This window comes from Hordeum vulgare, chromosome 5H (assembly GCF_904849725.1).
Source record: "Hordeum vulgare subsp. vulgare chromosome 5H, MorexV3_pseudomolecules_assembly, whole genome shotgun sequence".
In the NCBI taxonomy this organism is placed as follows: domain Eukaryota; kingdom Viridiplantae; phylum Streptophyta; class Magnoliopsida; order Poales; family Poaceae; genus Hordeum; species Hordeum vulgare.
In genome coordinates, this window is record NC_058522.1 from 391930767 (window position 1) to 391958302 (window position 27536).

The window sequence follows — 27536 nt, forward strand, 5'->3', positions numbered from 1 at the left end:
GCTGGACACGCGGGCCAGCACGACATGACCCCTTTTTTAACTTATTTATATATATATAATAAAAAATAACGTAATAGGCCAAAATCGGCCCAAAACACAGCCCAATATATTAAAATCGGCCCAAAAAACAGCCTAACAGGCCAAAATCAGCCCAAATAATAGCCTAAAAATAAAAATAAAACTAGCAGGCTAGCGGGTCTAGCGTGCCTACGGGCCGGCCCGTATAGCCTCCGTGTCGTGCCTGGACCGGGAGGCTGCGTCGGTGGGCCGGCACGGCACGGCCCGGCTAATAATCGGGCCCAGACGTGCCGGTGCCTGGCACGATTGTAACGGGCCGGGCCGGGCCGTGCCGGGTCGGCCCGTTTAACCAGGTTTGGAGTCCACCTGTGTCGGGACGGCCACAGGATCCGCCGCGATAGGACGGCTCCGACAGGTGCGCTCGAGAGGTCCAATTAGTGCACTGTACTTATTAGCATTTGGAAAGAAAAAGTACCTGTTTAGTCGAGCTCACGAGGCCCAAAAGGCCCACAGGTCCATCAATATCTCCTGATTCGGCCTAGAGCAGCGAGCGCCTCTGGGCAAAGCGGTCTGACGGACATGGGCGGCGCCGCCGTAGCCTTGCTCGCCGCCACTAGACGACGCTCCATCCCGCTTGTTACCTCCTCGCTCCCTCGTGCTGCGCGCGGTCTCCACGAGGCTACAGCGGCAGCGGGGGAGGACAAGGCGAGGACGCGCCGGCGGAGGAGCAGTAGCAGCCGCCTTCTTGGACCAGACATCACCGACACCTGGGATCCACCCCCGCGCCCAGCGGCGAGGCCGTTACCCCCGCCAGCCGCCGGAGGTGAGCGGGGCTCATGTTTCTTGCTAATCTCTGCGTTAAGGTGTCGTATTATTGGCGTACGCTTCTTGGATTCGGGAGTACATTAATATTATCACCATTATATATACTTATGAAGTTTGAGAACGCTGAGTCCGCTTAATTCCAGTTGATGCGATTGTTCAGAACCCATGGTCACCCTGTAGTAGTGTTGCTCATGATTTAGAGGAGGTTTTAAGCTCCATCCTCTGAATGTGGAAGCATTGTCACATCAAATATCAGTTTAAACAGAAGGCGGGTGGAGATTGTTTAGAAGCTCTTCTTATACTGTCTAGTATTGGGTGCTTCGATTTGGTTGGTGTAAGTAACTTGTTGTAAGTACTAAGTACCCGAATAATGGTTTTTTTTTTCCCTTTCTTTCTTTCTTTCTTTCTTAGAATTTACTTGAGCAAGATGAATCAGTCCTGTGTAGAGTAGTGTTGTTTTACGTCTGGTTGGTGAAACGGTGTCGGACAATTTCAAGGTTTGACTCCTTTTATGGATGAATTGGCACTTGTTTAGGATATGTGCTTCACCTTATCTAATTGTTGTTCAGCATTGTATGCTAATGATTGATTGTTGTTAGTTCGTACTTTTGTTGGTCTTGTAGTTGATTACAAGTCCGCAGCAACCATTATCGATGGCAAGTCCATTGCAGAGGACATAAGGTTACAGATTGCTCAGGAGGTTCTTCAAATGAAAAATGCAGTCGGACATGTTCCTGGCCTTGCTGTCGTACTGGTAGGAGATAGAAAGGACTCTCAGTCCTACGTGAGATTCAAAGTAAAGGGTTGTGAGGAAGTCGGAATAAAATCTTTGCTGTCGGAGTTGCCTAGGAACTGCACAGAAGATGAGGTGGTGGATTCAGTGTCAAGATTCAATGAAGACCCGTCCGTTCATGGCGTCCTTGTTCAGCTACCACTACCACAAGTAATATATTCTACTTTTCTGGTTGCCGCCTTATAAAAGCATGATGTTTGGTTTAGTTTGTAGATTGATACCACGAAAGCCTTTTTCATCTACACAGATTACAAAATTATCTTGCTAACTGAATAATACAAAGTACTTCAGTTGTCATAGTAATAGATGAGCAACTGCAGTTGTATTTTATCCGAGGTTTCATTTCAATGTATGTTTAGCTTTATGTCCAAACTCTCTTGACATCATGCATCATCAAGCCTTTTATTTTATATATGATCATTTTGTGTAAATCAGCACATGGATGAAGAGAAGATTCTCAACGCCATTAGCCTAGACAAGGATGTTGATGGTTTCCACCCCTTAAACGTTGGTAATCTCGCCCTTAGAAGCCGGAAACCTTTGTTTGTTTCCTGTGCTGCAAAGGCTTGCCTTGAATTATTGCTTCAATCTGGTATTGATCTCATGGGAAAGCATGTCACTATTATCGGGAGAAGCAAAGTTGTTGGATTACCCACTTCCTTACTTTTACAGGTAAAGTTCTAAAATTTACTCAGGAATGCATTATCATGTAGTTTTGAACTGCATTATTAACTGTATTTTAACTTCGTTTTCTTTCTTCAGAGACATCACGCTACTGTAAGTGTTATCCACGCGTTCACAGCAAACCCAGAGGAGATTACTCGTGAATCTGACATTGTGATCTCAGCTGCTGGAGTGGCCAACCTTGTAAGAGGAAGTTGGTTAAAGCAAGGTGCAGTTGTGATTGATGTTGGGACAAATCCAGTAGAGGTAATAACAGATGTTTGTTGTGCTTTTGCCCAAGAAGCTTTATCTATAATGTCTTCAGTATCACTTATATCGCATGTTCATCATATTTTTTAATAGTGTCCATGTTAATGATGTGAAGGTTTCTTTAGTCAAGTAGTTCTGATTATAACTGCAAACTTGTTTGCTGATACTGGTTTTTCTTGTTAGTCTATGTTGGGAAAATTTCCTTGGTGCACAACATGGTAAATTTAAATCCACGCACCATAACTCATTGACAAATGTTTAAATGGTTGCTCAATTTGTACTATTAAATCACCACCTTTTGTAGTACTCCCTCCGTCCCAAAATAAGTGTCGCAAAATTTGTACTAAGTTAGTACAAATTTTATACTACATCAACGACACTTATTTTGGGATGGAGGGAGTACTTATTATACAAATATCAAGCTTGAGTTTTGCTGAAGGTTTCAGACTTGAATACCCTTTTGTTTTCCCTTATAATTACCGAAGTCAAGTAACTACTGATGACCGCCTACCTTAATTCAGTTGCGAGTATTACCAGATCTGCTGGTCCCAGTGTATCATAGTTTAGCATCGTTTTTTTCTCTTTTCCCTCCGCATTGTAGATTAGTTCAGGTTTCTGTTTGCTTTAATTTTGGTTTTGGTAGGCTAGGCTTCTTTTTTGCAGTCTTTTTGGTTTTGGCTTTGTAAGCTTTTGCGCCTTCTTGGCTTTCTTCTTGTCATATACACAATGACACATTTTGATGCATGTTCAGGACAAAAAACAACATTACTAATGACTCTTTCGGTAAGAGTTTGATTTTTTAATAGTACATCATGCACTTTTCCCCCCACAAATGGGTACGCGGTAGCTATGGGCACCAATGTAATACATTTTTTTCTTCCTACTTAGTTGTAATCAGCACTTCTTTTTTTAGGATCCAGACAGTGATTATGGCTATCGATTAACCGGCGATGTCTGCTTCGAAGAAGCAGTGAATGTGGCTTCTGCTATAACTCCTGTTCCAGGCGGAGTGGGACCAGTCACCATTGCAATGCTTCTTGCCAACACACTCGACTCAGCCAAACGAGTCTATGGCTTGAATGACTGAACGCCCCGAACTAAGGGTGTTCAAAAACAGTTTGGATCGACCTGTGAAACCCGTCATATACAAACTTTTGAGCTAAGGCTGCTACTTGGGTTTTTTACATGGATACAAATTGAACTAGTGCCGCTCTGCCGGTTTTGGTAGGTTGATCCTAACCTGAGAATTAGGTGTCACAGTTCCCCTTTGTAAATTAGTTTGCCTTCTCTTGTTCCTCTGCCCATTGCTCTCAAGTTAAGCTAGATTAGAGCTGGGATGTAATATTTCGTTTTTTGCCAACAGTATATTGTATGCTTAATGATGTCCAATCTTTCAATAATCTACCCTTACCTGGGGATCATATGAATATGAATGTATGATAGCCCAGTTTTTTTTAGCATACTAGCAAGAGCCAACTCGCAGAAATCAAAATCATCGAGTAAAAAAGCTATATGATTTCACAATGTGATGTGTGCTTCATTGTTATTGTAACATTTTTGGGCATTAAACAGTCTCAAGAGAGTTTCGTACTACTGATTCTGTCACAATATTTATAAAATCTAGTGAGTTCATGAAACTGTGGTATTGCCTTTTGTGATAAATCAACCAATATATTTCTATATTCATGAAGAAGCTGATAGCACAATTTTACAACATTTCACCATACCTAGTCCCGATGACTGCAGGGACTCATTTTTATGCCAGGTAGTTAATTGACCAGTGCTTGATAAGCAGGTGTTAAAAAAATGTTTTGCCTGTTCTTTGGATCATGGAGATTACTATGAACAAATCTGATTTACCTCAAATTTGAGCAGCCCTTGCCTGTTTCTCTACCGTAAAAAAAAAAGCAACAATACATCCAGAATATATTGTCTAGAGATAGATACATCATACATGGAAAAATGTTAACTGTGTCTCATTCATCTATGAGCAGAACATACAAGATAGCCAGCCAACCCAGAGAAGGGAAATAAGAACTAAATTATTTATTTACTCATAAACATAAGATAGTTAAGATGTACATCTGATGTGAGAGCATAAGTTGAAGTATACTGGGGAATGACACATGTTTACATTGCCAAACACGTAAAAGGCCGCAAGGCACACGGTGACATGCAAACGTGCATGTCACCTGATCTCGCGACTGATCTCTGTCCTTTGATAATATACTCGCGACGCACTGTACTGTTCTCAACTCATTAGCTTCAGACAAGTTCAATTTTCTGCTCTGCCACCCAAGATTCTTTTGGACCCAGCTGTACTGTTTCAATCTACACGATGCAATCAGCCATACCGTCAGTCAAAATTGTGCAATCTCCAAGTGTGCCTCTCCATGATTGATTCAGGAACATATAGGACTAGACAAGAAAAAGTATGTGCATTTACCAACTTCTGTTCATACCTTTGCATTTTCAACACAAACAAAATCTTTGTAGCATGCCTCCATCTGCAAATGAGGATTCCACAACACTGCATCTGACCAGCTGCATTTCAAATATTAACAGCAATTTGATCATGTGATATTTGCAATGTTGAAAAGGGATGCATTGTTTTACAGATCAATTAGATGACCTACTTTGTGTTTGATATCACAATTTTGTCACCCAATCCATTGTCCAGGGTAAGCTCACTCGGTGCGCCAAGGTAAACACAGTCCACAAATCCTGGAAAGGTCACCTCGTCCCTGTATTGCATGAAGCGGATCAGAAGCATGTCTAGATGTTTACTTCATGCTCAGCAACTTACAACAGGATATGTTGCTTCAATGAGTGCATATTTCCTTCCGAGATCAACAACTAAGTCAATAAAATAGATTAGGGGAAAAAAATGCAACAGCACCAAGTTGTGCACAACTGCACAACATAGGATGAAATGACACTATATGCTTAGTGTTTCAATGTTGCAAACTTGTAATGTTAAGATACATTGTAGCTAAAACTGGACTAGCAGACCAGTCAAACAGACCTTTCTTCTTTGCCCTCCAGAGGATTCTTAGGGTCAGGATCCTTATTGAGAGTCTTGCTACCTTTGAGACCTTTCACTGATACACCGGCAATGGAAGCCTGAATGAGAAGAAAACGATGTGATTAATGTGAAAGTGAAAATATCGAGTTTTGCAAGCAAATTTTAGTTTGGCAACGTTCAGGAAGCTGCAACTTACACTGAAATAAGTGTGGAGGGCTGAGTTGAATGAGAAAGGTTTGTCGTCTGTATTTATTATTGTCAGGGTCGTTGACAGGCTTGTAGAGTGCAGGGCAACCTACGGAACAGTTAAACAAGCACAATTTCATATTCTGCAGAAGGGCAAGATTGAAATTCCAGTTCCGATTACTGAATAGCATTAATAGGCATATGATTTCGCAGATAGAGTGCATCGAGGCACATGCTACTACAATAGGGCCTAACCTTGTATAAAGCTTGGAAACTAAAATCCCACATTGCACGGCTGTACGAGTCATCTTTTAGTTCCAAAGTTACAGTTGGATCTCCTTCTGTGACTTCTGAATCAGTAATAGACCAATTCACATTCCTCGCAAATCCATGCTGCAAGAAAGTGAAATTTGCCTTGATTACTAAAAAAGAATAGGCTGCATAAAAATGTTCAATTCTTTCGCAGTTGGTGGACAGATGTGCATGAACATTATGTAAATGATTGCTCAGACCACAGCTATCTAACAACGGCTAGTGATGTCTCATGCTTTATATACAAGTTCAGGAGTTTACAATGTCTGCAGGAGTGCAGGTAACATTTTGGTCTAAACTAGTATGCATTACTTGATTTAGCACTGGACATGGTTCACATCTTTGTCTGCCATCAACAATAAATTTGCTAATTAATACTCTTATATGCAACCGAGAACTTTGAAAACTTGACAGATATTTGTTTCTAGTCTGTCTGTATGGGGCGGAATTGAAAAATGGCTTCACAAACCTGCTGCATAGGGCCGGGGCCAAACTGGGGGAAACAATGTGGAATTCCACCGCTAGTTGCACAAAAAGAAATCGTCAGTTGTGAGTTAAACTCCTGATGTTTATCCAATTTGTCTAGGCTGACCTGATGGGTTTCTGGCCGTTGAACACAGCATCTGGTCTGACAAAGAGCAGGTCCTTTCCACTGGGAACCTTCCAAGACGTAACGCATGCTCCAAATAGATAAATCTCAGCCTCACTTAATGCATAAAATGAGTACGCAATTAGCAGTCGCAGAAGGGAAAAAGGAAGCCCAGCTACTATATTTATGTTGCAGTAGTAGAAAAACTTTGGTGGTGAACTGAGTTGAAATTAACAGAAGTCATGATAGGCTTATCCCAATTCCTTTCTTCTTTTCCACATCATAATTTTCTTCTTCTTTCTCTATGGTCCATATAATAGTTACTCCTTATTACTGTATATGCTAGCTACTATTCAGCAAGCACTACAAAAATGTACTGAAAAAGCAAGCACTCCAGAGATACATTGAACTATAATTCAAAGTTTTCAGTATCATGCTGGTACGATACCATATACTAGTACTCCCTCCATAAAGAAATATAAGAGCGTTTAGATCACTTACCGTATTGCCTTACTCTAGATAATTACTCCCTCCGTTCCTAAATATAAGACTTTTTAAAGATTTCACTATGAACTACATACGGAGCAAAATGAGTGAATCTACACTCTAAAACATGTCTATATACATTCGTATGTAGTCCACAGTAAAATCTTTAAAATGTCTTATACTCCGTCTGTCCTACAATAAGTGTCTTAAGCTTAGTACAATTTTGTATTAGATCTAGTACAAAATTGAGACAGTTATTTTGGGACGAAGGGAGTATTTAGGAACGGAGGGAGTACATCGAACTGAAATGAGTGAACAAACACACTAAAGTAAAACATGTCTATATACATCTGGTTCAGGAAAAAAGTCGGAACATCTTATGTTTTTGAACGGAGGGAGTAGCCATCAACCCTTGTGGCACTGCTGCCATAACATCCACTTCAACATCAAACAGTTTGCTTTTCCAACTATTGATTTTAATCTTCACCGCGGCTCTCAAATTATTTATGTCCGATCGAGTGTTATGTCATTCATGCTGCATTAGCTACAAAAACTAGTACAGAACAACACAAGGCATACACCCGAAAAATCAATCCCCAAGTCAACCGAACTCAGAATTACCTCCCGTGCGGGGATTTGAGGCTGATCTTGGGCAGGCCGCCGTTGCCCTCGGAGACGGCCACGCCGGTCGCGTACACCTTCTGCCCCGCGCTGGCCATGGCAACCACCCCGAATCGCCTGCGCGCACCCCGGCAAAAGCACAAGAACCACCGCGGGGGTCAGTCCTCCCGATAACGCACGAATCGAATGCAGGCCAGTACGGAGAAGGAACTGCTTGTCTTGCTGATACCTGTGGCGACGGGCTGAAGTGGAGGAGGCGGCGGCGAAGGGGCCAGGGACGGTGAGCGTGCAGGAAGCCGCCATTTCTGCTTGGCCTCTCGGAGAGGCTGAGACTTCGGTGGTTCTCTGTTTGGTTTTAGAGTGGCCGCTGCCTTGGATCCTCTGTTGAGTGAAACGTTGTGCTGTACCATGTGTTCGAACTGGACTATGGATTCCCTTTTTGGAAATGCAGATTGTTAGAATTAGAGGTAAAAATACCAGCTGTAATCTCAACAAACACCTCTATTCCTTTCCTCTTCCTGTACACAACTGCTCGAATTTTACCTATTTGTGGGCCAGCCCAAAATACAATTTTAAAAATTTCTAATGAATTTCAAAGGTCCACGCAACCCATTTGTGTAAGGTAAGAGAAGGAAAAATTTAGTTCTACATTGCTAGTTTAATGGGAGTTGGATCTCCTTATAAGGAAGAATGTTTCCACACATGTATGAGCATGAGAACAAGAGAGACATACACGCGCGCTCCTTCACCGTCCGCCTCGTCGCGCCACGGGTTGCGGGAACGAGCCAAACTAAAATTTTGCCACGCACGACTGGTATACGAAAGGTTACTCGGAAGCCGGATGTTTTGCTGTAGTGGAGAATTGAACACGAACGCTGCGGTTTGCTGTTCGTTTCGTCTCCCGTGTTCTCTTCAGCTCTCGTCGCTGGCCTCTCGCCTCCTTCTCTTGCGCCTATAAAAGGGAGGTCGCTCCTCTTCAGAGATACGCATCAGAAGTTTCTCTCACCACCGGTTCCAAACTGTGTGCTGCTGCTACGTTCTTTCCCATCCCGGCTTGCGGCGTGCACCGTAAGTCAGGACAGTAGGCCTTCGAAACTTCGTCTCTTTGAGTCTTGTACGGGAGAAGGGCGATAAGGTTTTTGGGGAGCCCAACGCGACTACTGGCTTTCATCACAGACTCCGACGACCACTTTTCAGACGATGACTTCTTCCCCTACGTCGACCACCTCTTCAGCAACATGACCAACGACAACGCCAACACCAACCCCACTGCTGCTGCAACTCAGTACATACTTATGTTCCTCTTGTTTCAGTTTATGCTGCAACTTCTTGGTGTAGTTTCTTGTCTGGATATGTTTCGTTTCTGCACATCTATTCAGACGTTATTTCCATACTTTCTCTTTAATCGCATGGCTTATATTATATTTGCTACTGTAGTCGTGTTTTATTTATTATTTCTGCTAGTAAAATCATTTGAGAAATCGCTTATATTTCCAACAGCAACATATCCTAACGATGATTGCTTCTTGTACGCCAAGACAGACTATTGCCACAATCAATATATATACACACACGGCTCCCTCACGAGGGAGTAGGAACGCTTGACTACCAAAAAAATTTAAGTCATCCAGCTGATTTAAATATATGCAGTAACAGTATGAAAATATCTGAAAATAACAAAAGTTGCAACTGGATCTATAAATCACCTAATGACGACCAAAACCATTTGAAGCGAGCTGAAGGCGTATCATCATCATCGCCCCTTCGTCAACGGGGTTGGATATACATTATTGTATAGATCGTCCGGAAGTCGTCATGCTAAGATCCCAATGAACCAGAGCAGACCCTTCATCGTTCTATAAGAAACATAGATCGAAAGGGCAATACCTGAAAACACACCAACGAAATAAGGGGCGACCAAATTCAGACGAATCCCTAGGCAACTGATTGGATCCAAGAAGATCCATAAAAAAATACACATGCACATATCCTTCACTGAGTCCGAAGCGAGGATAAAACAGGTGAGGTCATTATTCTAACTATGGAACGCCGCCCATCACTCACCGCTCCAACCAAGACACTAAAACTACCTACAATAAGGACGGGATCCCTCCCGCCAGCGGGGGTCTAGGTCCGCCACACCTCCATGGCCCAAGAGACACCAGAGGCAGGGCAAATAGGCGTCGGCGTCGACAAAAGGATGGAAACCCTAATTCTTTCCTCTCTTTGCTTGTCGGATGTTTGTATCAGTTCATACGACTATGAAGCCCTTGTGTGTGTATGTGTGTGAGAGAGAGAGACTCCGAAGTCTTTATGACTCTCGGGTCAGGATGCACTATTTCAGAGCCATGTTGCAAAAACAAAAATTGTGGTTTGATGAAATATTTAAACAAAATTTATACATCCAAATGAAAAATAGCAAAACGTAAGTAAAAGATCCATAGATCACATGTATTTGACGATGCTATCACAAACGGATTTGCTAATTCTCATCCAACTCTCACATATCATCTAAATAATTAAATAAAGTATAAAAAATAAAAACATGCACCAATCTGTATGAAAATCAAGCGGCATATGAGTTAGATGTGACTTGGTTAAGTTTCATCTAGATGAGTCCTAGATATGTCCACTTATTTATATTTTCTCACAAAAACTTTATTTTGTCTATAATAGGAGAACAAAAGAGACGCCACAGTCCGGTACACAAGGGATCCTCGCTGAGGTGCTCTGGTGGCCTTCACGGAGGAACAAGATGCGATTGTCCCTTGCCAACAATTTTATTCCTGGATATGCCTTTTGAGCGACTGAAAGGCAAGAGGCTATCTCCATTTCTCTACTGCTACATTTTCTGGCCTCAGCAAGAGGATATCCCAGTGACAAATTCTTTTGTAACATTTCATTATCGCCGGGCATGTCCTGCTGGAGGCTGCAGTACAAAGTCATGGTGACGTTCTAAGCTCAATGCCGTGACTTGAAACTTTTATCACGGCTTCTGATCTTTTCACCAGGTCAGCAGTAATATCGTCTGGATTACTCTCTGGATTTACAGTATTTTTGCACAAAAACCGTAGCAACACACCGAGTGCTTCCGACTCGGACATCACCTTGTGCTCTCTCCCGCGCCTTCCTCCTCCGCGCTCACCTTGTTACCGTCGGGGTCGCTCGCCGTCGCCGGCGGCGGCGCGTGATCCGCCACGCACTGGAACCGGCAGGATATCGGCTTCGGCTTCCGCTCCTCGATCATCAGCGCGCGAAGGCACTTCCTCGTCTTCGGCGGCGTCGGCGTCTGGGCCGCCTCGCCGCCACTTGCTGCTCGCGGCGGCGGCGGCGTTCTGGCCGGTTCCTCTGGCTTCTCCTCCCGCTCCTCCTTGCCCTGCCCCAGCGCAACACGATCCTCGTGCGCGTTCTTGATGTCCACGCGCACCCCGGGGTCGCCGGAGTTGCACGTGCTCTCCTCCATCGCCGAGTTGTTCACCCCCTGCACGTTGCTGTTCACGTTAGTGGCAACCGACGGCGGCCTCGCCGAGCGCTCCGGCTCGTCGGTTCTTGGAGGTGACGCGCCGCTGGCGCCGTTGCCGAGGACCATGCTCGCGCCGACGTTGTGTCCGGCCAGCGTGATGACGCGGTACCCCTGGTTGCCGATGTCCGGCGGCGTCGGCGCCGGCGTCTCGCGGCCGGCCAGGCTCTTGAGGCCGTCCTCGATCTCCCGCCGGTACGGCGCGCGGGCGCCGTCGAAGAGGCGCGCCCTCGGGAAGCCGGAGATGGAGATCTTGGCACCGTCGTTCCCACGGTCGCCACCCGCTCTCGTGCCTTGCTCTGGCCCCGTGGGCGGCGGCGGCGACCTCGAGAGCGTCAGCTCCAGGTCAGCAGCGGGTGGCCTGGCTCCTCGTAGCCGCAGCGAGTCTAGAGCTTCAAGAGCAATCGTGTCCGACTCGTCGGACGAGTCAGCCTGGATGGGGATGTCTTCCTCCACGGCGCGTGCCGGCGGCGCTCGCGGTGCGGGCTCCGCCGGAGTTGCTGGGGGTGGACCAGGTGGCCGGGGGCGAGTCGAGGCTGGCATTGGCGGCCGCGGTTGCTGGCGCCACGACCCCACATTGCTTTTGTAAGGAAGCCAGAACCGGAACGGCTGCGGCTGCGGCGGCGGCATCGACGGCGGCCGTGGTTGATCGGCCATGGCTGCCGCGCGGTCGACCAGTGCGCTATAGAATGCGAAAGCTGTGGTAGGGTGGTAGTTTCATAGGGTGACGTTGCCTTGAGAATGTGTAGGAAAGAAAGGAATTGGAGGCTTTCCCTGCCTTGCAGATTTGGAGAAAGGATGGATGAACGCTCCCACAAGTTTTGTTCAGGTTCAGAGATTGGCATTTGGTTCATCTGGTTAGCTTCAGTTTTCATGAAACTTTTGATTCACATGAGCTCATATCAACACACATCAACACTGTAAATTTGTTAAATATTTTAAAGAAATGGAGTAGGCATGAAGATCAAGCAACTTCAGCTGCCCGGAAAGTTCAGAACAAACTGCATATCAAGCTGAACCAAAGGAATGATAGCTTCTGGTAGAAGTAGAATTTCATTTTTAAATTATCAACATAATTATACACCGTTCAACATCTATCTCAGACATGGTCATCCATAATCATCATCAGTAATCCAAAATTCGAGGAATGCTACACCATCAACAACAAAACTGCAAACATATACACTAGCTTAGTTATACATCGGTCAGGCTTGATAATTTATCCTGCCCCTATTGTCTTGTCAATCTAAGGGATCTTCCATGTCGTCCAGCTTTTCTTCTCTGTCGCCATCTTGCCTTAACATCATTACAATCTTCTGTTAAAACGTCTCCATTAACATCACAATTTTGTTCAGTATACTGGTTGACATCCCCATTGCTTCCCAGGCCTCGCAGCCGAGCAGTTTCCGCTATTAGGTCATTTACCAGCATCTCGGTCGTCCTTGTGGTAATCCCTCTCACATACCATGCGATGGGCTGTGGGGGTAACACAGCAGGCTCTATGAGCTGATCCAAGGTAATGGAAGATCCAACTCTTCCTCTGCCGGCAGTACAAGAATCATATTCTTCCAGCGTATGTGGATCAAGAGGAAGGCATGCTTCCTTGTCAACAAACAGGGGATCAATTTTCCAGCAACCCTCAAACTTCTTCATAAAACCACTTCGCCCTTGTTTGAACTTCACCTGCAAAATGTTTTTAGCACAAAACCACGTATCATGGTATATATCAGTAAATGGATCGCAACGTTGCCAAATAGATCGCGGAAAAGTTTCAAATTTTTACGGTGTGATTTCTTCTGTCCTGGTCAACAAAAACATGGACTGACAAGATGCCAGACCACCAGAGGAATTTCCATATCGCTGCCTGTTCCACTTCAACTATCTGCCTTGATCCTTCATCAAGCAACACGTTCCTTGACACCACTTCCTGAAAATTAGCGCATAGCACAATTATTTCTCTACAGGTAATTCTTTGGGTCGTTTAGCTGACAGGAGTAGCCAAATTTGGGAAATCATGAAGAATGAACAACATATATGCTGCATGGCCTCGAAAATCCATTTCTGAGCCCGGGCTCATCTGCACCCGTGTTGTATCCAAAATCAAAACAAATACTAAAAAAAAATCCAAAAAAGTTTGGGTGGTAGACAATTTGATGCGTGAGGTCTGCTCCAATTTTTGAATCATTTGGACATCTGAGCAGCTCTCGGCAAAAATGACAAATTCGGGATCTCTAAAAAAGTTTACTGTTCATGCACTGTTTTGACCCGATTTGTCTTTTTTGCTGAGAGCTGATCAGATGTTCCAATGATGCAAAGATTGGAGCAGACCTCACGCATCAAATTATCTACCATCCAAATTCTTTTTTGAATTTTTCTAGTATTTGTTTTGATTTTTTTTCCTGACCGGGTGCAAATGAGCCTGGGCACCGACGCGCTGCACTTGCTCTCATATTTCTGTCATACTATTCAAGGATTGCAATATAAGTATTCCGAACACACTGTAAAGGAACACATACAACTTCATAAAAACATCACATATCAGATTCGGTCATTCGATAACTTGGGGTACAGTTACAGCACTTCCAGGCCGACCACTTAACCATGTCTTAAGTTAGTTAATGGACACCTAAGAATTGAATGATATATGAACATGTTCAATTTTCAGGGGATTGCAACACAGAACTATTTTGATATGCACAATGACATACAAACAACAACAACTGTGGGTGAGTTGTCTGTATTAACTAGAAAACCAACAGAACCTTCCAAGAGATCAACGCTTATGAGAAATTAAGAACAGGGATGCATGAAGCATCAAAGAGTTCCCTGAACAATCACAAGGCCATTCCATCTTGGACATTCTGAATAAGTAGGAGAATATCTGTGCGCACCTTGATGTTTTTGAATACTCTTTTGTTCTCCGGGTCAATTATAATGTTGTAAACTGCATCCGGTGGCAATCCTGCCCTAAATTTTAGATTAAGATTGCAAAGAGAGCCTTGTGGCACAGTCACCTGTAAGTAATGATTTTAATATTGTGAGGTTAGGATATCAAAGTAATTCCTAAAAGGAAGGATATCAAAATAATTCAACAATCTAGAAGTGATTATGACCTACTGGAACATCAAACTCAGATATGTTCTAATAAGAAGAAAGATTTCCATCTTGTTTCCAATTTAATTTTCGAAAATATAAGGCCATCTTTTAACCTACAATACAAGCATCCCCAATCGCAATCCTTGTATCACAACAAGTTACCAAATACTCTGGTTTCTGGAGGTACAAGAGTAGTACCTTGATTTCTGGAGGCTGATCAGTCCAACTAGGATTGTCCCTCCAAGCCTGGAGCTGCCGGTCCAAGCTAACATCTGAAGCAGCAGCAGCAGCAGCAGCGGTGGTGGTACATGATACCCTCACCTTCTCTATTGACATTTGTGCTTTGATACTGCCGCCACTAACACCATCGGTCTTCAAGAAACGCCCAAAATGTAGCTATCACAAGATCCAAACAGATCAGTTTACATCTGCGCAACCAATTTCGACCCCCTCCATCGATAACAAAGGAACTTTTCACCTGATCAAGAAGCAACCAACCTTGAGAGAGTTCTGAATCTTATCCGGGATCCCCATGAGGCTATCGATAGGCTTCTGTAGCCAGCCATCCGCCCGGAGGCTTACCCCCGGTTCTTGATTACTGCTTCCCATTAGAGAAAACAACAAAGCGAGCACGTGATGGAAATGGGCGGACTGGAGGACAAGCAGGCACCTCGGACAAGATCTAACCGTGGGGGAAATGGAGGAATGGGGACTCGGCTGAGGTGTCGACTGGCGCCGGAATGGGCGGACTGGAGGACGAGCAGGCGCTCCGGTGATCTTCGATTCCCCTATTGCGACGAGTGATTTGAGATTGGGATGGGAGGAAGCCAAGTGGAGCACGAGAGAGACCACGACTTCCTGAGCCCGGTCATTTTCTTTGCCTCGTTCATCCAATCGCAATCCCAATCTCAAGACCGCCTCTGGTAGACTGCATCGTTTTTCCGTTCTGTTATATTCCCTCCGTTACTAAATACGTATAAATCTTTTAAAAATTTCATTAAAAACTACTCCCTCCGTCCCAAAATGACTGTCTCAACTTTATATTAACTCTAGTATAAAGTTGTACTAAGTTTAAGACATTTATTTTGAGACAAAGGAAGAACATATGAATGTATATAGATATATATTTTAAAGTGTTGTTTTATTTATTTTGTTTTGTATGTAGTTATCTAGTAAAATTTCTAAAAAAACTTATATTTAGAAACAGAAGGAGCACGTGTTTGCAGACTGAAAACCATATTATTTATACCTAATTGATGTCCGTTGTGATGGAGATATGTATCGAAGATAGGGTCATAGGTTTGACCTAGAGGTCATACCAAGGACACAACATTAATGACTTAAAGATTTCAAAAAAGATTCCAACTGATTTGCCATGAGTCACTCGAGAGAGCATCTACTCGAAGATTTGCTCTATCCACTTGACAGAAGACTTTCACTCGGAAGAATATGAAGCCAGTCGACCGCAGAAGTTCAGAAGTCAATTCAGGGAGACCAAAGGGCAGATATTCGGCTGGTCATCATAAGTAACATTTATTACGTATGTTATCAGTAACGCACACCTTTGTCTTCATTACTCGAAGCCTTGGTTGCCTGGGCCTTGATGAGGGATAGCACACTCTATATAAGCCACCCTTCCACCTGGCACAAGGGATCGCACCCCCTGTAACACACACTCCACACTGCAAAAGCTCCCGAGCACTCAGACGTAGGGCTGTTACCTCCCCGACAAGGGCCTAAACTCATACATCGTGTGTACAAGCTTGCCGTAGCTAGGACTATGCCCTCTCCTTTCATACCCCTCACCTCTACTATCAGGTTCACTCCCCGCGACAGTTGGCGCCCACCGTGAGGCAGGCGTCTAAGCGACTTCCGGCAAGTTTGCGATTTTCATTCTCCGGCATGTCTTCCGGCGGTGATTCGTTCTTGGGCCGCTAGATCCGTCTCGGCGCGCTCGTCTTCGTTGCCGATGACTCGGCATGGCTTCAGGAGGCGCCTCTCGACGTTGAGGCGCTCCCGATCCACTGGGCAACACACTTCCATGCAAGTTCCTACGGCGTTCTCCTTCGGCAGCCATCGACCCCGGTGTCGACTGTTCGTCCCGCTGCTCGTCGTCACAAGCGATCCGGTAGCTCGCGACTCCAGAGATGGGTGAAGCATGCGGTGGCTCGCCAGGCGTCATCTCCGTAGTTTGCGGCAATCGAGCCCGCCGAATCACTTTGCGGTGCGTTTGACTCGGCGTCAGATCAGTCTGATGTCCCTTCCGAATGCGAGAGCTGCGATCCTGCAGCAGAGGTCTTCATGGCAGGTTCTATGGAGAGCCCGCCTGGGTTCGGTCACGCCAGACGCGAGGCTGGGGAGCCGTTGAGTGGACACGCCCGCCAACGTCCTCCGACTTCGAGTCGACGTCGGCAACAGTTGTTTCCGAGTGGACCTCAGAACAACCTCGAGGTGTTTCGTACTCCAATTCTAAATGTTGCGGCTGCCGCTAAGATAGCAGATTCCATTCAACCGTTAAACTCAGAGGCTGACAGAGGCGTAGAGCAGATTCGTACATTGCTTCAAGCGGTGCAGCAGCAAAACTCAGTTGTATCGTAGTCACTCAATAGATTGCACAGTAATTCACCCAGAGCAGATACAGTTCGTCCAGTTTATAGTCCAGGGTCACCTCAGCGTCGCAGAGGCGGGGGTTACTGAGAGGATCTGCACAGAGATCAGGGGCGAAATCAGTTTGCTCCTCGTTACCATCGTGATGACCGCCATCTGGTGCATTCTCCTCCGCGGAGTGGTTCATATGTCTCCCGACACTATGATGACAGACGCCCATTCGGTGATGAGCAGAGTCTTGGGTTTGATGCGAGGAATTTACTCGCGCAGAGGTGGATTGACAAGGACGGAGCTCACAGAGATGGTTTTGACAGAGATCATTCGAGTGGAAGCGGCACCGTGGTCTCCGGCACCGAGTGTTTCAGTAGGGCATTTCGTTCTTTTGATATTCCCCACAACTTCAGGTTGGCGGCTGGAATAAGTAAATTTACAGAAGAATCTGAGCCTGAAACATGGCCCGATGACTACCGAGTGGCAGTGCAGATTGGCGGAGGTAACGACAATGTTGCCATGAAGCATTTCTTTCTGATGTTGGATGGTTCGGCCAGGGCGTGGCTGAAACAGTTGGCTCCTTCTAGCATCTATTGCTGGGAAGATCTCGCCCGAGTGTTCATCAAAACATTCGAGGGCACCTGCAAGTGCCCTGCTGGTTTGACCGAGTTGCAGCATTGCATGCAAAAGCCGAGTGAGTCTTTGAGAGATTATATCCAGCGTTGGACCACCCTTCATCACACGGTGGAAAACGTTTCTGAGCACCACGCGATCTGCGCTTTCAGGGCTGGTGTCAGGTACACAGAATTATATCTGAAGTTTGGTCGGATAGATGACATGTCCATGAGCAAGATGATGGAGATTGCCGCGTGATACGCCAACGGTGAAGAAGAAGACCGCCTCTGTGGCGGCAAAGGAAAAGCAGTCGACAATGACATTGGCGGCAATTCCAATCGGAAACAGAAACATAAGGCTGATGGTTCCGCTCTGGCAGAAGCAGTGGCCCTGGCGGCACAAGGAAAGTTCAAGGGAAAGTCCAAAGGGCAATTCCCTCCCAAAAATTCAAAGAATCAGTCAGATGTCTTGGATTTACCGTGTGCAATCCACACGAAGAAAGATGAAGACGGTAATCTGATATTGCCCAAACACACTACTCGTCAGTGCAGACTGTTGATCCAACGATCCAAAGATAATCCGTCGAGTGAGAAGACTCCTGAGATGGAGGATGTAGAAGATAAATAAGATTTCCTAGAGGTCAACGCTACTCTGATGATTTTTGCTGATGTAGAGAGCAAAAGTTGATTGAAGGTCATAAACAGTTAGGTCAACGTGGTAGTTCCGATCACCCCATCATACCTCAAGTGGTCTCACACTCCCATAACGTTTGATCTGTCGGATCATCCTGCTCACGTCGCTACCCCTGGTCGACAGGCTTTGGTGGTAGACCCAGTTGTGGGAGGCGTTCGTCTTTGCAAGGTTTTGATGGATGGAGGGAGTGGTTTGAATATTCTGCATGCAAATACCCTTAAGGGAGTGGGCATTTCGATGTCCCAACTGAGTGAAAGCAATATGCAGTTCCATGGGGTCATCCCTGGGAAAAAGGCTAGGTCACTCGGCCAGATTGTGCTGGATGTGGTATTCAGCACAGACAAGAACGTTTGCAAGGAGAAGCTAACATTTGAAGTTGTAGATTTTCAGAGTGCCTACCATGTCATCCTTGGTCGCCCAGCTTATGCACGTCTCATGGCATGCCCATGTTACGTGTACCTCAAGATGAAGATGCCAGGGCCCAAGGGCGTCATCATAGTCACAAGCAATCGACAGAGAGCTGAAGAGTGCTTGCAACAAGGCTCCAAGATCGCTGATCAGCGGATGACTGTGGTTGAGCTGGAAGAATACCGGAAGAGCATTGATCCTGTTGACCCGATGCACTCCAAGAAGCCTGCTTCTAAGTATGCTTTTCAGTCGGCAGGTGAAGTCAAAAAAGTGAACATCCACCCGACAGATCCTGATGCTGCCCCGACCAACATCTCAACAACACTCGACAACAAATAGGAAGCCGAGCTCATCTAGTTCCTCCGTGACAACTAGGACATATTTGCATGGAAGCCTGCTGACATGCCGGGTGTGCCTAGGGAACTGGCTGAGCACCGACTGAGAGTGGATCCAAAGGCAAGGCCTGTTAAAGAGCATTTGCGTCGGTCCGCGGCAGAGAAACGGAAAGCAATCGGCGAGGAGATGGCTCGACTCTTGGAGGCAAAGTTCATACACGAGGTTTACCACTCCGAGTGGCTCGCAAACGTCGTCATGGTCCCCAAGAAGGAAAAGTGCCTTTGTATGTGTATCAATTTCAAGAATATCAATAAGGTTTGCCCGAAAGATCACTTTCCGCTCCCCCGCATCGATCAAATTTTCGACTCGACCGCGGGGCATGAGCGTTTATCCTTTCTTGATGCCTACTCTAGCTACCATTAGATCCGTCTGTTTTTTGGTCTAGATGAAATAAAAACGGTCTTCATCACCCCTTTCGGGTGTTTCTGCTATATCACCATGCCTTTTGGTTTCAAAAATGCTGGCTCTACTTTCACGCGTATGATTCATAAGTGACTGCTTGATCAAATCAGTTGGAATGTCGAAGCCTATATGGATGATATTGTACTCAAGTCTCGCAAAGGTTCTGACCTGCTGACTGACTTGGCAGAAGCATTTGCCATTCTAAGAAAATATGATATCAAGTTGAATCCAGCTAAGTGCACTTTTGGAGTTCCTGGTGGCAAGTTACTCGGTTTCCTCATTTCCGAACGTGGGATTGACGTCAACCCCGAGAAGATCGGCACCATCGTCCGAATGAGAAGCCCTGTACATGTGCATGATGTTCAGAGGCTCACAGGTTGCCTGGCGGCATTGAGTCGGTTAATTTCTCGTCTTAGTGAGAAGGCATTGCCTTTGTACCGACTCATGAAGAAGTCTGATGTGTTTGAGTGGACTGATGAAGCAGAAGAAGCGTTTGTCGAGATAAAATCCCCGCTTTCCACCCAGTCGGTGTTTGCTGATTCGCATAGCAAAGAACCCCTGCTCTTATACATCGCAACTACAAATCAAGTCGTCAGCATAGTTCTATCTGTTGAGCGTGAAGAAGAGGGCAAAGCTTACAAAGTCCAACGTCCAGTATACTATATTCCTGAAGTGTTGACTGCTTCGAAGCAAAGGTACCCCCATTATCAGAAGCTCCTCTATGGCATATATGTATCAACGAAGAAGGTGGCACACAACTTCCAAGATCACTCGATGTCAGTCGTTAGTGATGCTCCATTGTCTGAGATCCTCAACAATTGAGACACGGCTGGTCGAGTGGCCAAATGGGCCATTGAAATCTTATACTTCGATATCAAATTTGAAGCAAAGAAGGCAATCAAGTCTCAAGCGCTTGCTGATTTCATGGCTGAATGGGTAGATCAACAACAGCCGACTCAAATTCACTCGCCATACTGGACCATGTTCTTTGACGGTTCTAAAATGTTGAACGGGTCTGGTGCTGGTGTGGTTTTGGTATCTCCAGAAGGTGACAAGCTCAGCTACGTTCTCTAGATTCACTTTGATTCCTCCAATAATGAAGCTGAATACGAGGCACTCCTCTACGGGCTATGTATGTCTATTTCACTCGGCGTCCAACGCCTGATGGTATACGGTGACTCAGATTTGGTGGTCAATCAAGTGATGAAGGAATGGGATGTTAGGAACCCTGCCATGACAGGGTATTGCAATGCAGTAAGAAAGCCGGAGAAGAAGTTTGAAGGTTTGGAACTTCATCATATTCCCCGAGTGAAAAATCAAGCATCTGACGACCTAGCCAAGACTGGGTCCACTCGGAAACTTGTACCCAACAACGTGTTTATGGAACATTTATATTCTCCTTCAGTATAGGAAGATCCCTTCACTGAAGAGCCCCCACAAGCGATAAGCACTTCCAACCCGACTGAGGTTGATGTTCCAACAATTATTGATCTAGTCATGGATATTCTAGTCATTACGCCCGATTAGAAAGTTCCATACATTGCATATATATTGAGGCAAGAACTCCCAGAAGATGAAGTTGAAGCCCGACAGCTTGTGCGCAGATCCAAAGCATTTACTGTAATGAACGGACAACTTTTCAGAGAAAGTGTGACTCGTGTAGCTCAGTGGTGCATCTGTCCTGAAGAAGGTCGATTGATTCTGGATGAAATCCACTCGGGGACCTGTGGTCATCAGGCGTCCTCTCGGACAATTGTTGCCAAAGCATACCGAGCTGGCTTTTTCTGGCCACGTGCTAACGAGATGGCCAAGGAAATTGTGGATCGCTTCGAAGGATGCCAGTTTTACTCCAATTTGTCACATAAACCCGCGTCTGCTTTGAGGACAATTCCACTCGTCTGGCCGTTTACCGTGTGGGGTTTGGATATGGTCGGTCCTCTACGTACAGGCCAGAGTGGATTCACTCATTTACTTGTGGCAGACGACAAGTTCACCAAGTGGATCGAAGCCAAACCCATAAAAAAGCTGGATTATCGCACTGCTATCAAGTTCATAAAATAAATAACATTTCAATATGGAGTTCCCCACAATATTATCACAGGAAATGGATCTAACTTCGACTCGGAAGAATTTAGATACTTTTGCTCCGCCCAAGGTACTCGGGTTGATTACGCGTCTGTCGCGCACCCCCAAACTAACTGTCAAGCCGAGCGAGCAAATGGACTTATCCTTCACAGGTTAAAGCCTCGACTCATGCGAGACTTGGAGCATGCAGCCAGAGCTTGGGTTACTAAACTGCCATCAGTTCTATGGGGCTTGAGGACGACACCCAACCGTTTGAATGGACGCACTCCTTTCTTCTTGGTTTATGGAGCGAAGCTATTTTACCGATTGACCTCCTCCACAATTCTCCTCGAGTGGAACTTTATTCTGAGGCTGAAGCTGAACAAGTGCGACAGGATGTCATAGACCTTCTGGAAGAAGAACGCGAACTGGCTTTGATTAGGTCGACAGTCTACCAACATGATTTGCATCGTTTTCATGCAAGACATGTTAGGAGTCGGTCATTTCACGAAGGCGATCTGGTGCTCCGAGTGGATCAACAATGGCCAAACAACCTCGCCCCTGCATGGGAAGGACCTTTCATCATTACCAAGGTGTTGAATAATGGAGCCTACCACCTCTTCAATCTCAAGAAGAGAATCAACGAACCACACGCGTGGAATGCAGATTTGCTGCGACGGTTTACCCTTGACGACTGTATGATTCGATGTAATAAGAGTTTACTAGATAATGTTCTTATCAAAGTTATGACTCCCGCAGTCTTCGCCGATTCCGATTGTGCAATCTCAAATTCAGAGATACTCCGAGTGGCGACCAATCCTCTCACTTGGGGGCTTAGCTGCGAACAAGATTTCGCCTAAGTGTCAAAATATACTCCGAGTGACGAGCAATCCTCTCACTCGGAGGCTTAGCTGCAAATCAATCGCCTAAGTTAAAAATTACTCCGAGTGATGAGCAATCCTCTCACTCGGGGGCTTAGCTGCGAACAAGATTTTGCCTAAGTGTCAAAATATACTCTGAGTGACGAGCAATCCTCTCACTCATAGGCTTAGTTGCGAATCAATCGGCTAAGTTAAAAATTACTCCGAGTGGTGAGCAATCCTCTCACTCGGTGGCTTAGCTACGAACAAGATTTCGCCTAAGTGTCAAAACATACTCTGAGTGACGAGAAATCCTCTCACTCGGGGGCTTAGCTGCGAATCAATCGCCTAAGTTAAAAATTACTCTGAGTGGTGAGAAATTCTCTCTCTCGGGGGCTTAGCTGCGAATCAATCGCCTAAGTTAAAGGATACTCCAAGTGGTGAGCAATCTTCCCACTCGGGGGCTTAGATGCGAACAAGATTTCGCCTAAGTGTCAAAACATACTCCGAGTGACGAGAAATCCTCTCACTCGGGGGCTTAGCTGCGAATCAATCGCCTAAGTTAAAAATTACTCCGAGTGGTGAGCAATCCTCTCACTCGGGGACTTAGCTGCAAATCAATCGCCTAAGTTAAAGGATACTCCGAGTGGCGCACAATCCTCTCGCTCGGAGACTTAGCTATGAACAAGATTTCGCCTAAGTTTCTAAACGCACTCCGAGTGGTGAGCAATCCTCTCACTCAGAGGCTTAGTTGCGAATCAATCACCTAAGTTAAAACCTAACCCGAGTGGCGAGCAATCCTCTCACTAAGGGGCTTAGTTGTGAATCAATCGGCTAAGTTAAAAAATACTCCGAGTGGCGAGCAATCCTCTCACTCAGAGACTTAGCTGTGAACAAGATTTCACTTAAGTTTCCAAAAAACATTTCGAGTGGCGAGCAACCCTCTCACTTAGAAACTTAGCCGCGAGTCAGTCGCCTAAGTTAAGCATACTTCAAGTGCAGGGCAATCCTTTCACTCGAAGACTTAGCCGCGAACCAGTCTTCGCCTAAGTGAAGTTCCCCCGAGAATGAACGCCAAGTTCATTCAGAAACAAAATAAATTCAATCAAGCAAAAGATACTAAAGTCAAATGCAGATAAAAGTCAAGATCTCCAGCTCAGATTAAAGCTGTTTTCATGAACGAAAGTACTCGGACTTAAGGCCTGAACAAAGTTTAATCGGTTACACCATCTCTCAGCATACCGAGGCAAAATTTAATCATAATCGAAGTTTTTTAAGGCATCCAAGTCAATTCCATCAGCAATATGGGTAGCCGCGTCGATGAAGGTCTCCATGAAGTTCTCAAATTGAAGCTTCTTCGTGTTGGCCACATGGAGCGCCTTGAGCTTTTATTCTTTAGGCTCCTTAATATGGACCTGAACGAGTGAAAGAGCCACATCGTCTACACAACGTGTAGCAGATTTCTTCCAAGCCTGCACTCGATCCGGGATCTGGTTAAGGCGGCCCATCATTGAGTCAAGATCGGTTTGGAGAGTGTCTTCTGGCCACAACTCCTTGTCAATCTTCTCTAGGGAGGTTCTCAGTCGGGCAACGTATTCTTGGACTTTCCTGAGGCGAGTGTCAACGCGGAACATATTCATGGACACCACATCTCCAACCAGTGACTTGACAGGGTCCAGATTCGGCTTGAGCTGTCCAGTCTCCATGTCAAAGTCCTGGCGGAAGTCTGAACAAAGGGAAAACAAAGAGTGGGTCACATTTTCATTTAGCAAAATTGGAGGAAATCCACTCGATGGAAGGAAATTACCTGTGAGCATGCCGAACATCTTCTTTATGAAGTTTCCCAAGTAGTTCTCCATGCCGTTTCTTCTTTTGGTCATCTGTTCGAGCCTCTTGTTCCAGTCGGCCCATTCTTGCTTCAACTTGGTATTCTCCTCCTCCAATTTGGCAACTGCTACGAGTTTCCTTTCCGCGGCCTTGGTTTTGTCTTTAGCTTCAGCGAGTGCTTTGTCCTTGCCTTCAAGAGACTGCTTCAGGTGATTCAGATCGTGCGTGGTCACCTCCAAGTCCAGCTGGAGTTGGTTCTTCTCCTTTTCTAAGTTTATGTACTTGGTTCCAAGCTCACAAGATTTCTGAAACCATCAAACAAGTAATTCAGTCGACACTAGTATTTCACCACTCCCGAGTGAAGAATAACAGTTCAGTCGATTAGATAGCGGTCCGCCGCCCCACCTCACACCCTTCAAAGCGCCATATCATGGTTGATGGAAATTATGTCCATGAAAGCAGCAAGATAAATCTTATTGGTTCGGACATTTCCATCCACTCGACAAACCGAGTGATAAAAGTACTCAAGTACAAACAGGGACCTGGGTCGAAGTTCTTAAGACTACAACCCTTCGTACACGATCAACAGTAGTCTCGGGGACTACACCTAGTGGGTGCACTTAGAGTGCCCCCACTGGATATGACACTAGTCGACCAGGTCCGACCTACCTGAGTAAAAAAAGAGACACTACAGATATCTGGAATAGTTTCAGTCAGACCCCTGCCGATGCAAGCACTCGATGGCGGTCTCGGGGACTACACCCAGTGGGTTCACTCAGAGTAACCCCACTGGACTTATCATCACTCATGCAGGTCTGCCCTGTCGAGTGTTAACGATTATCGAAAACCAATCAAAGACCCCTACCGATGTCATCATCATTCGACAGTGGCCTCGGGGACTACGCCAGTGGGTGCACTCAGCGTGCCCCCACTGGATCAAAAACAGGCATGTATTCACCGAAAGAAAACACCCAGTGGGTGTAAAGTCAAGATGGACGAAATGCAATCGGAAATGAACTTACAATCCCACTTACTCGGACATTAGCATGAAGTGCCGAGCTGGCGTCATACGCCAACCTGCTGGCTTCATACGGCTCCTTGGTTCGCATCATCATCCGCTCTGCCTGGATCATGAGCTGCTTCCCTACTCCAGTTTGGTCTTCTGGAACATGTTGGAAAGTGAACGCGGACATTGGAGGAGTCGGCATAATGGCTGAGGTCGCAATAGTTGTTGAAGGTTGTTCAATAGACACAGGAGTCACAACAGTTGAAATCGCTGGAGGGGCACTCAATGGAGGGATCTCAGGCCCGTTGATCACTCAGTGCAGATCTCCAAGTTCCAGAGGCAATTCAGTAGTCGACCAACGTGGTTCTTCATCATCTTCCAGATAGATGACGTCTGTAGCTGTCAGTCAGTAACATGAGTCGGTCCAACAGACCAATTTTATCCAGAAAGCAGAACAGAATGAAGATTTATTATACCTCGTTGGGAGGTGATCACGTCTGCAACATCGAAGTCTATGGGATCTTCATCTCCAGGAGGCGAAGTCACCGAGGTAGCAACTTTGGCAAGCAAATTCCACTAACACATCAAAGGCATGAAATTTCACAACGACAAAAGAAAGAAAGAGGTAAACACTCACGCTAAAGCGACTGGCACAACAATCCTCATTCGGGGTAGAACCTTCTTAGGCTTGGGAGCGTCAGGTTTGGGTTGTTTGGCAACCTTCTCTACCGATTCACTTGTGGTAGCTCGGTCACGCTTCACATTCCTAGTGCTTGACACCAAGGTCTTGCTTGGGGTAGCCGCCGGATCATGGCGATGCTTGGATTGAGACTCATTGCATGGAGGAGACTGAATCTCTTCCTCACTCCCCTCTGAGTCTTCGTCGCTCCCTTCGCTGTCATCAGCATAGTCGTTGTCAGTGCTGCCACCTTCGCTTTCCCCACCGACATCAAGATGATCCCTGTTCAGCACGAGTGAATGCATGTTTGTCCACTCCTACTAGATGTAAAAATAGAAAAATCAGTCGGTTGAAGATTCAATCACTCGACAAAGATATGGAAGTAATTGACAAGGAAATAACTCACCATGTTCCATGGCTTGTTCTCAGCAGAGAAAGGCAAGACCCGCTTGGCTCCTAATGGATTGTCGCAGGCTCCAGTGATGCCTCTGAGCCACTGAGCCACGGTTTCTTCACAAACCTCCTCTGGGTGCGACGAGTGGAATCCGCAGGGCCTGAATAATGCCACATGGCGTGATCTATCACTTGGAGAGGTTGGATACGCCGACTGAGAAATGTCTCAAGCAGGTCCATTCCAGTCACCCCGCCACAAATCAGATCCACTAACGCATTCACCAGAATTCCTACTTGGGTCCTCTCATCTTCTAACACAGTCAGCATCCTGGGAGCAACAGGTCGCTCCAAAGTGAAGGGGAGAAGACCAGTCGACATGTTTGGGGTTGCGATATCTTTGCAATAGAACCAGGTCGATTGCCAGCCTCAGACAGATTCACGGAGATTCATTTGCGGATACACACTCTTACTCCTTTTCTAGATCCCCATACCACCACACAGTTGGATGACATTGGTTCTACTATCCTTGGGTTTGGCTTTCTTAACCGACTGGGAACGAACAGTGAAGATGTGCTTGAACAGTCCCTAGTGAGGAGGACAACCCAAGAAACACTCGCACAACGTGATAAACGCAGCAAGGTGCGCGATAGTATTTGGAGGAAGGTGATGGAGTTGAGCACCAAAAAAGTTCAAGAACCCGCGGATGAATGGGTGGGGAGGCAAAGAAAAATCTCGCTCTACATGGGTGGTGAGAAGGACTCTCTCACCTTCGCGCGGCTCCAGTTAGACCTCCCCTGCCGGTAACCTCCAGGAATCGGTGACTATTAATCCGCCATGGACGAGGTTTAAGACATCAATCTCCTTGACATATGCCGGGAGAAAATCCCCCTGGATCCAACCCGGCGGCATCGCAGCCCGAGCTCCCGATGACTTCTTGGCGCTCACTCCCTTATCGGGGCGCTTGAGTTTGCTCGTCTTTGATTTCGTCATCTCGACGGCGGTGTCAGAGACAGATCTGAGCAGAGCTCGAGAGGCAGAGGAGATGGAGAAAAGGGAGAGATTGAGAAGGGGCGATGTTCCAACCCTAGCACCAGTTCTCTTTTATAGCCGCCCGAGTGAGTCACTGACCTATGGGCCCGTAGATCTCAGTATATCCCGTTATCAAAGGAAGCATGATATGTGGCGATAAGG

At 45.9% G+C, this 27536-nt stretch overlaps 3 protein-coding genes across 4 annotated transcripts; 1 reads left to right on the forward strand and 2 right to left on the reverse strand.

Annotated features, from left to right (window-relative positions):
* The first annotated feature begins 531 nt into the window (after positions 1–531).
* On the forward strand, positions 532–4026 carry LOC123452101 (bifunctional protein FolD 1, mitochondrial-like). Its single transcript, XM_045128686.1, has 5 exons — positions 532–841; positions 1467–1786; positions 2072–2308; positions 2399–2566; positions 3483–4026. The coding sequence occupies exons 1-5, from the start codon at positions 598–600 to the stop codon at positions 3654–3656; spliced, it is 1143 nt and encodes a 380-aa protein (XP_044984621.1). The 5' UTR covers positions 532–597; the 3' UTR covers positions 3657–4026.
* A 574-nt stretch (positions 4027–4600) lies between these two features.
* On the reverse strand, positions 4601–8148 carry LOC123452102 (putative glucose-6-phosphate 1-epimerase). Its single transcript, XM_045128687.1, has 10 exons — positions 8018–8148; positions 7789–7905; positions 6685–6798; positions 6562–6613; positions 6036–6173; positions 5791–5889; positions 5595–5692; positions 5206–5313; positions 5032–5113; positions 4601–4900 (listed from the first exon to the last, which is right to left on the reverse strand). Exons 1-10 carry the CDS (start codon positions 8089–8091, stop codon positions 4835–4837), a joined length of 948 nt encoding a protein of 315 aa, XP_044984622.1. The 5' UTR covers positions 8092–8148; the 3' UTR covers positions 4601–4834.
* A 4197-nt stretch (positions 8149–12345) lies between these two features.
* Positions 12346–15303, reverse strand: LOC123397571. Of its 2 annotated transcripts, XM_045092105.1 has the most exons (6): positions 15092–15303; positions 14903–15002; positions 14603–14800; positions 14200–14322; positions 13092–13235; positions 12346–12991 (listed from the first exon to the last, which is right to left on the reverse strand). In XM_045092105.1, the coding sequence occupies exons 2-6, from the start codon at positions 14936–14938 to the stop codon at positions 12539–12541; spliced, it is 954 nt and encodes a 317-aa protein (XP_044948040.1). In that variant the 5' UTR covers positions 14939–15002; positions 15092–15303; the 3' UTR covers positions 12346–12538. The 2 variants fall into 2 exon arrangements, with proteins under 2 accessions (XP_044948040.1, XP_044948039.1); XM_045092104.1 differs by having other exon boundaries at positions 14903–15303.
* Between the last annotated feature and the right edge of the window lie 12233 nt (positions 15304–27536).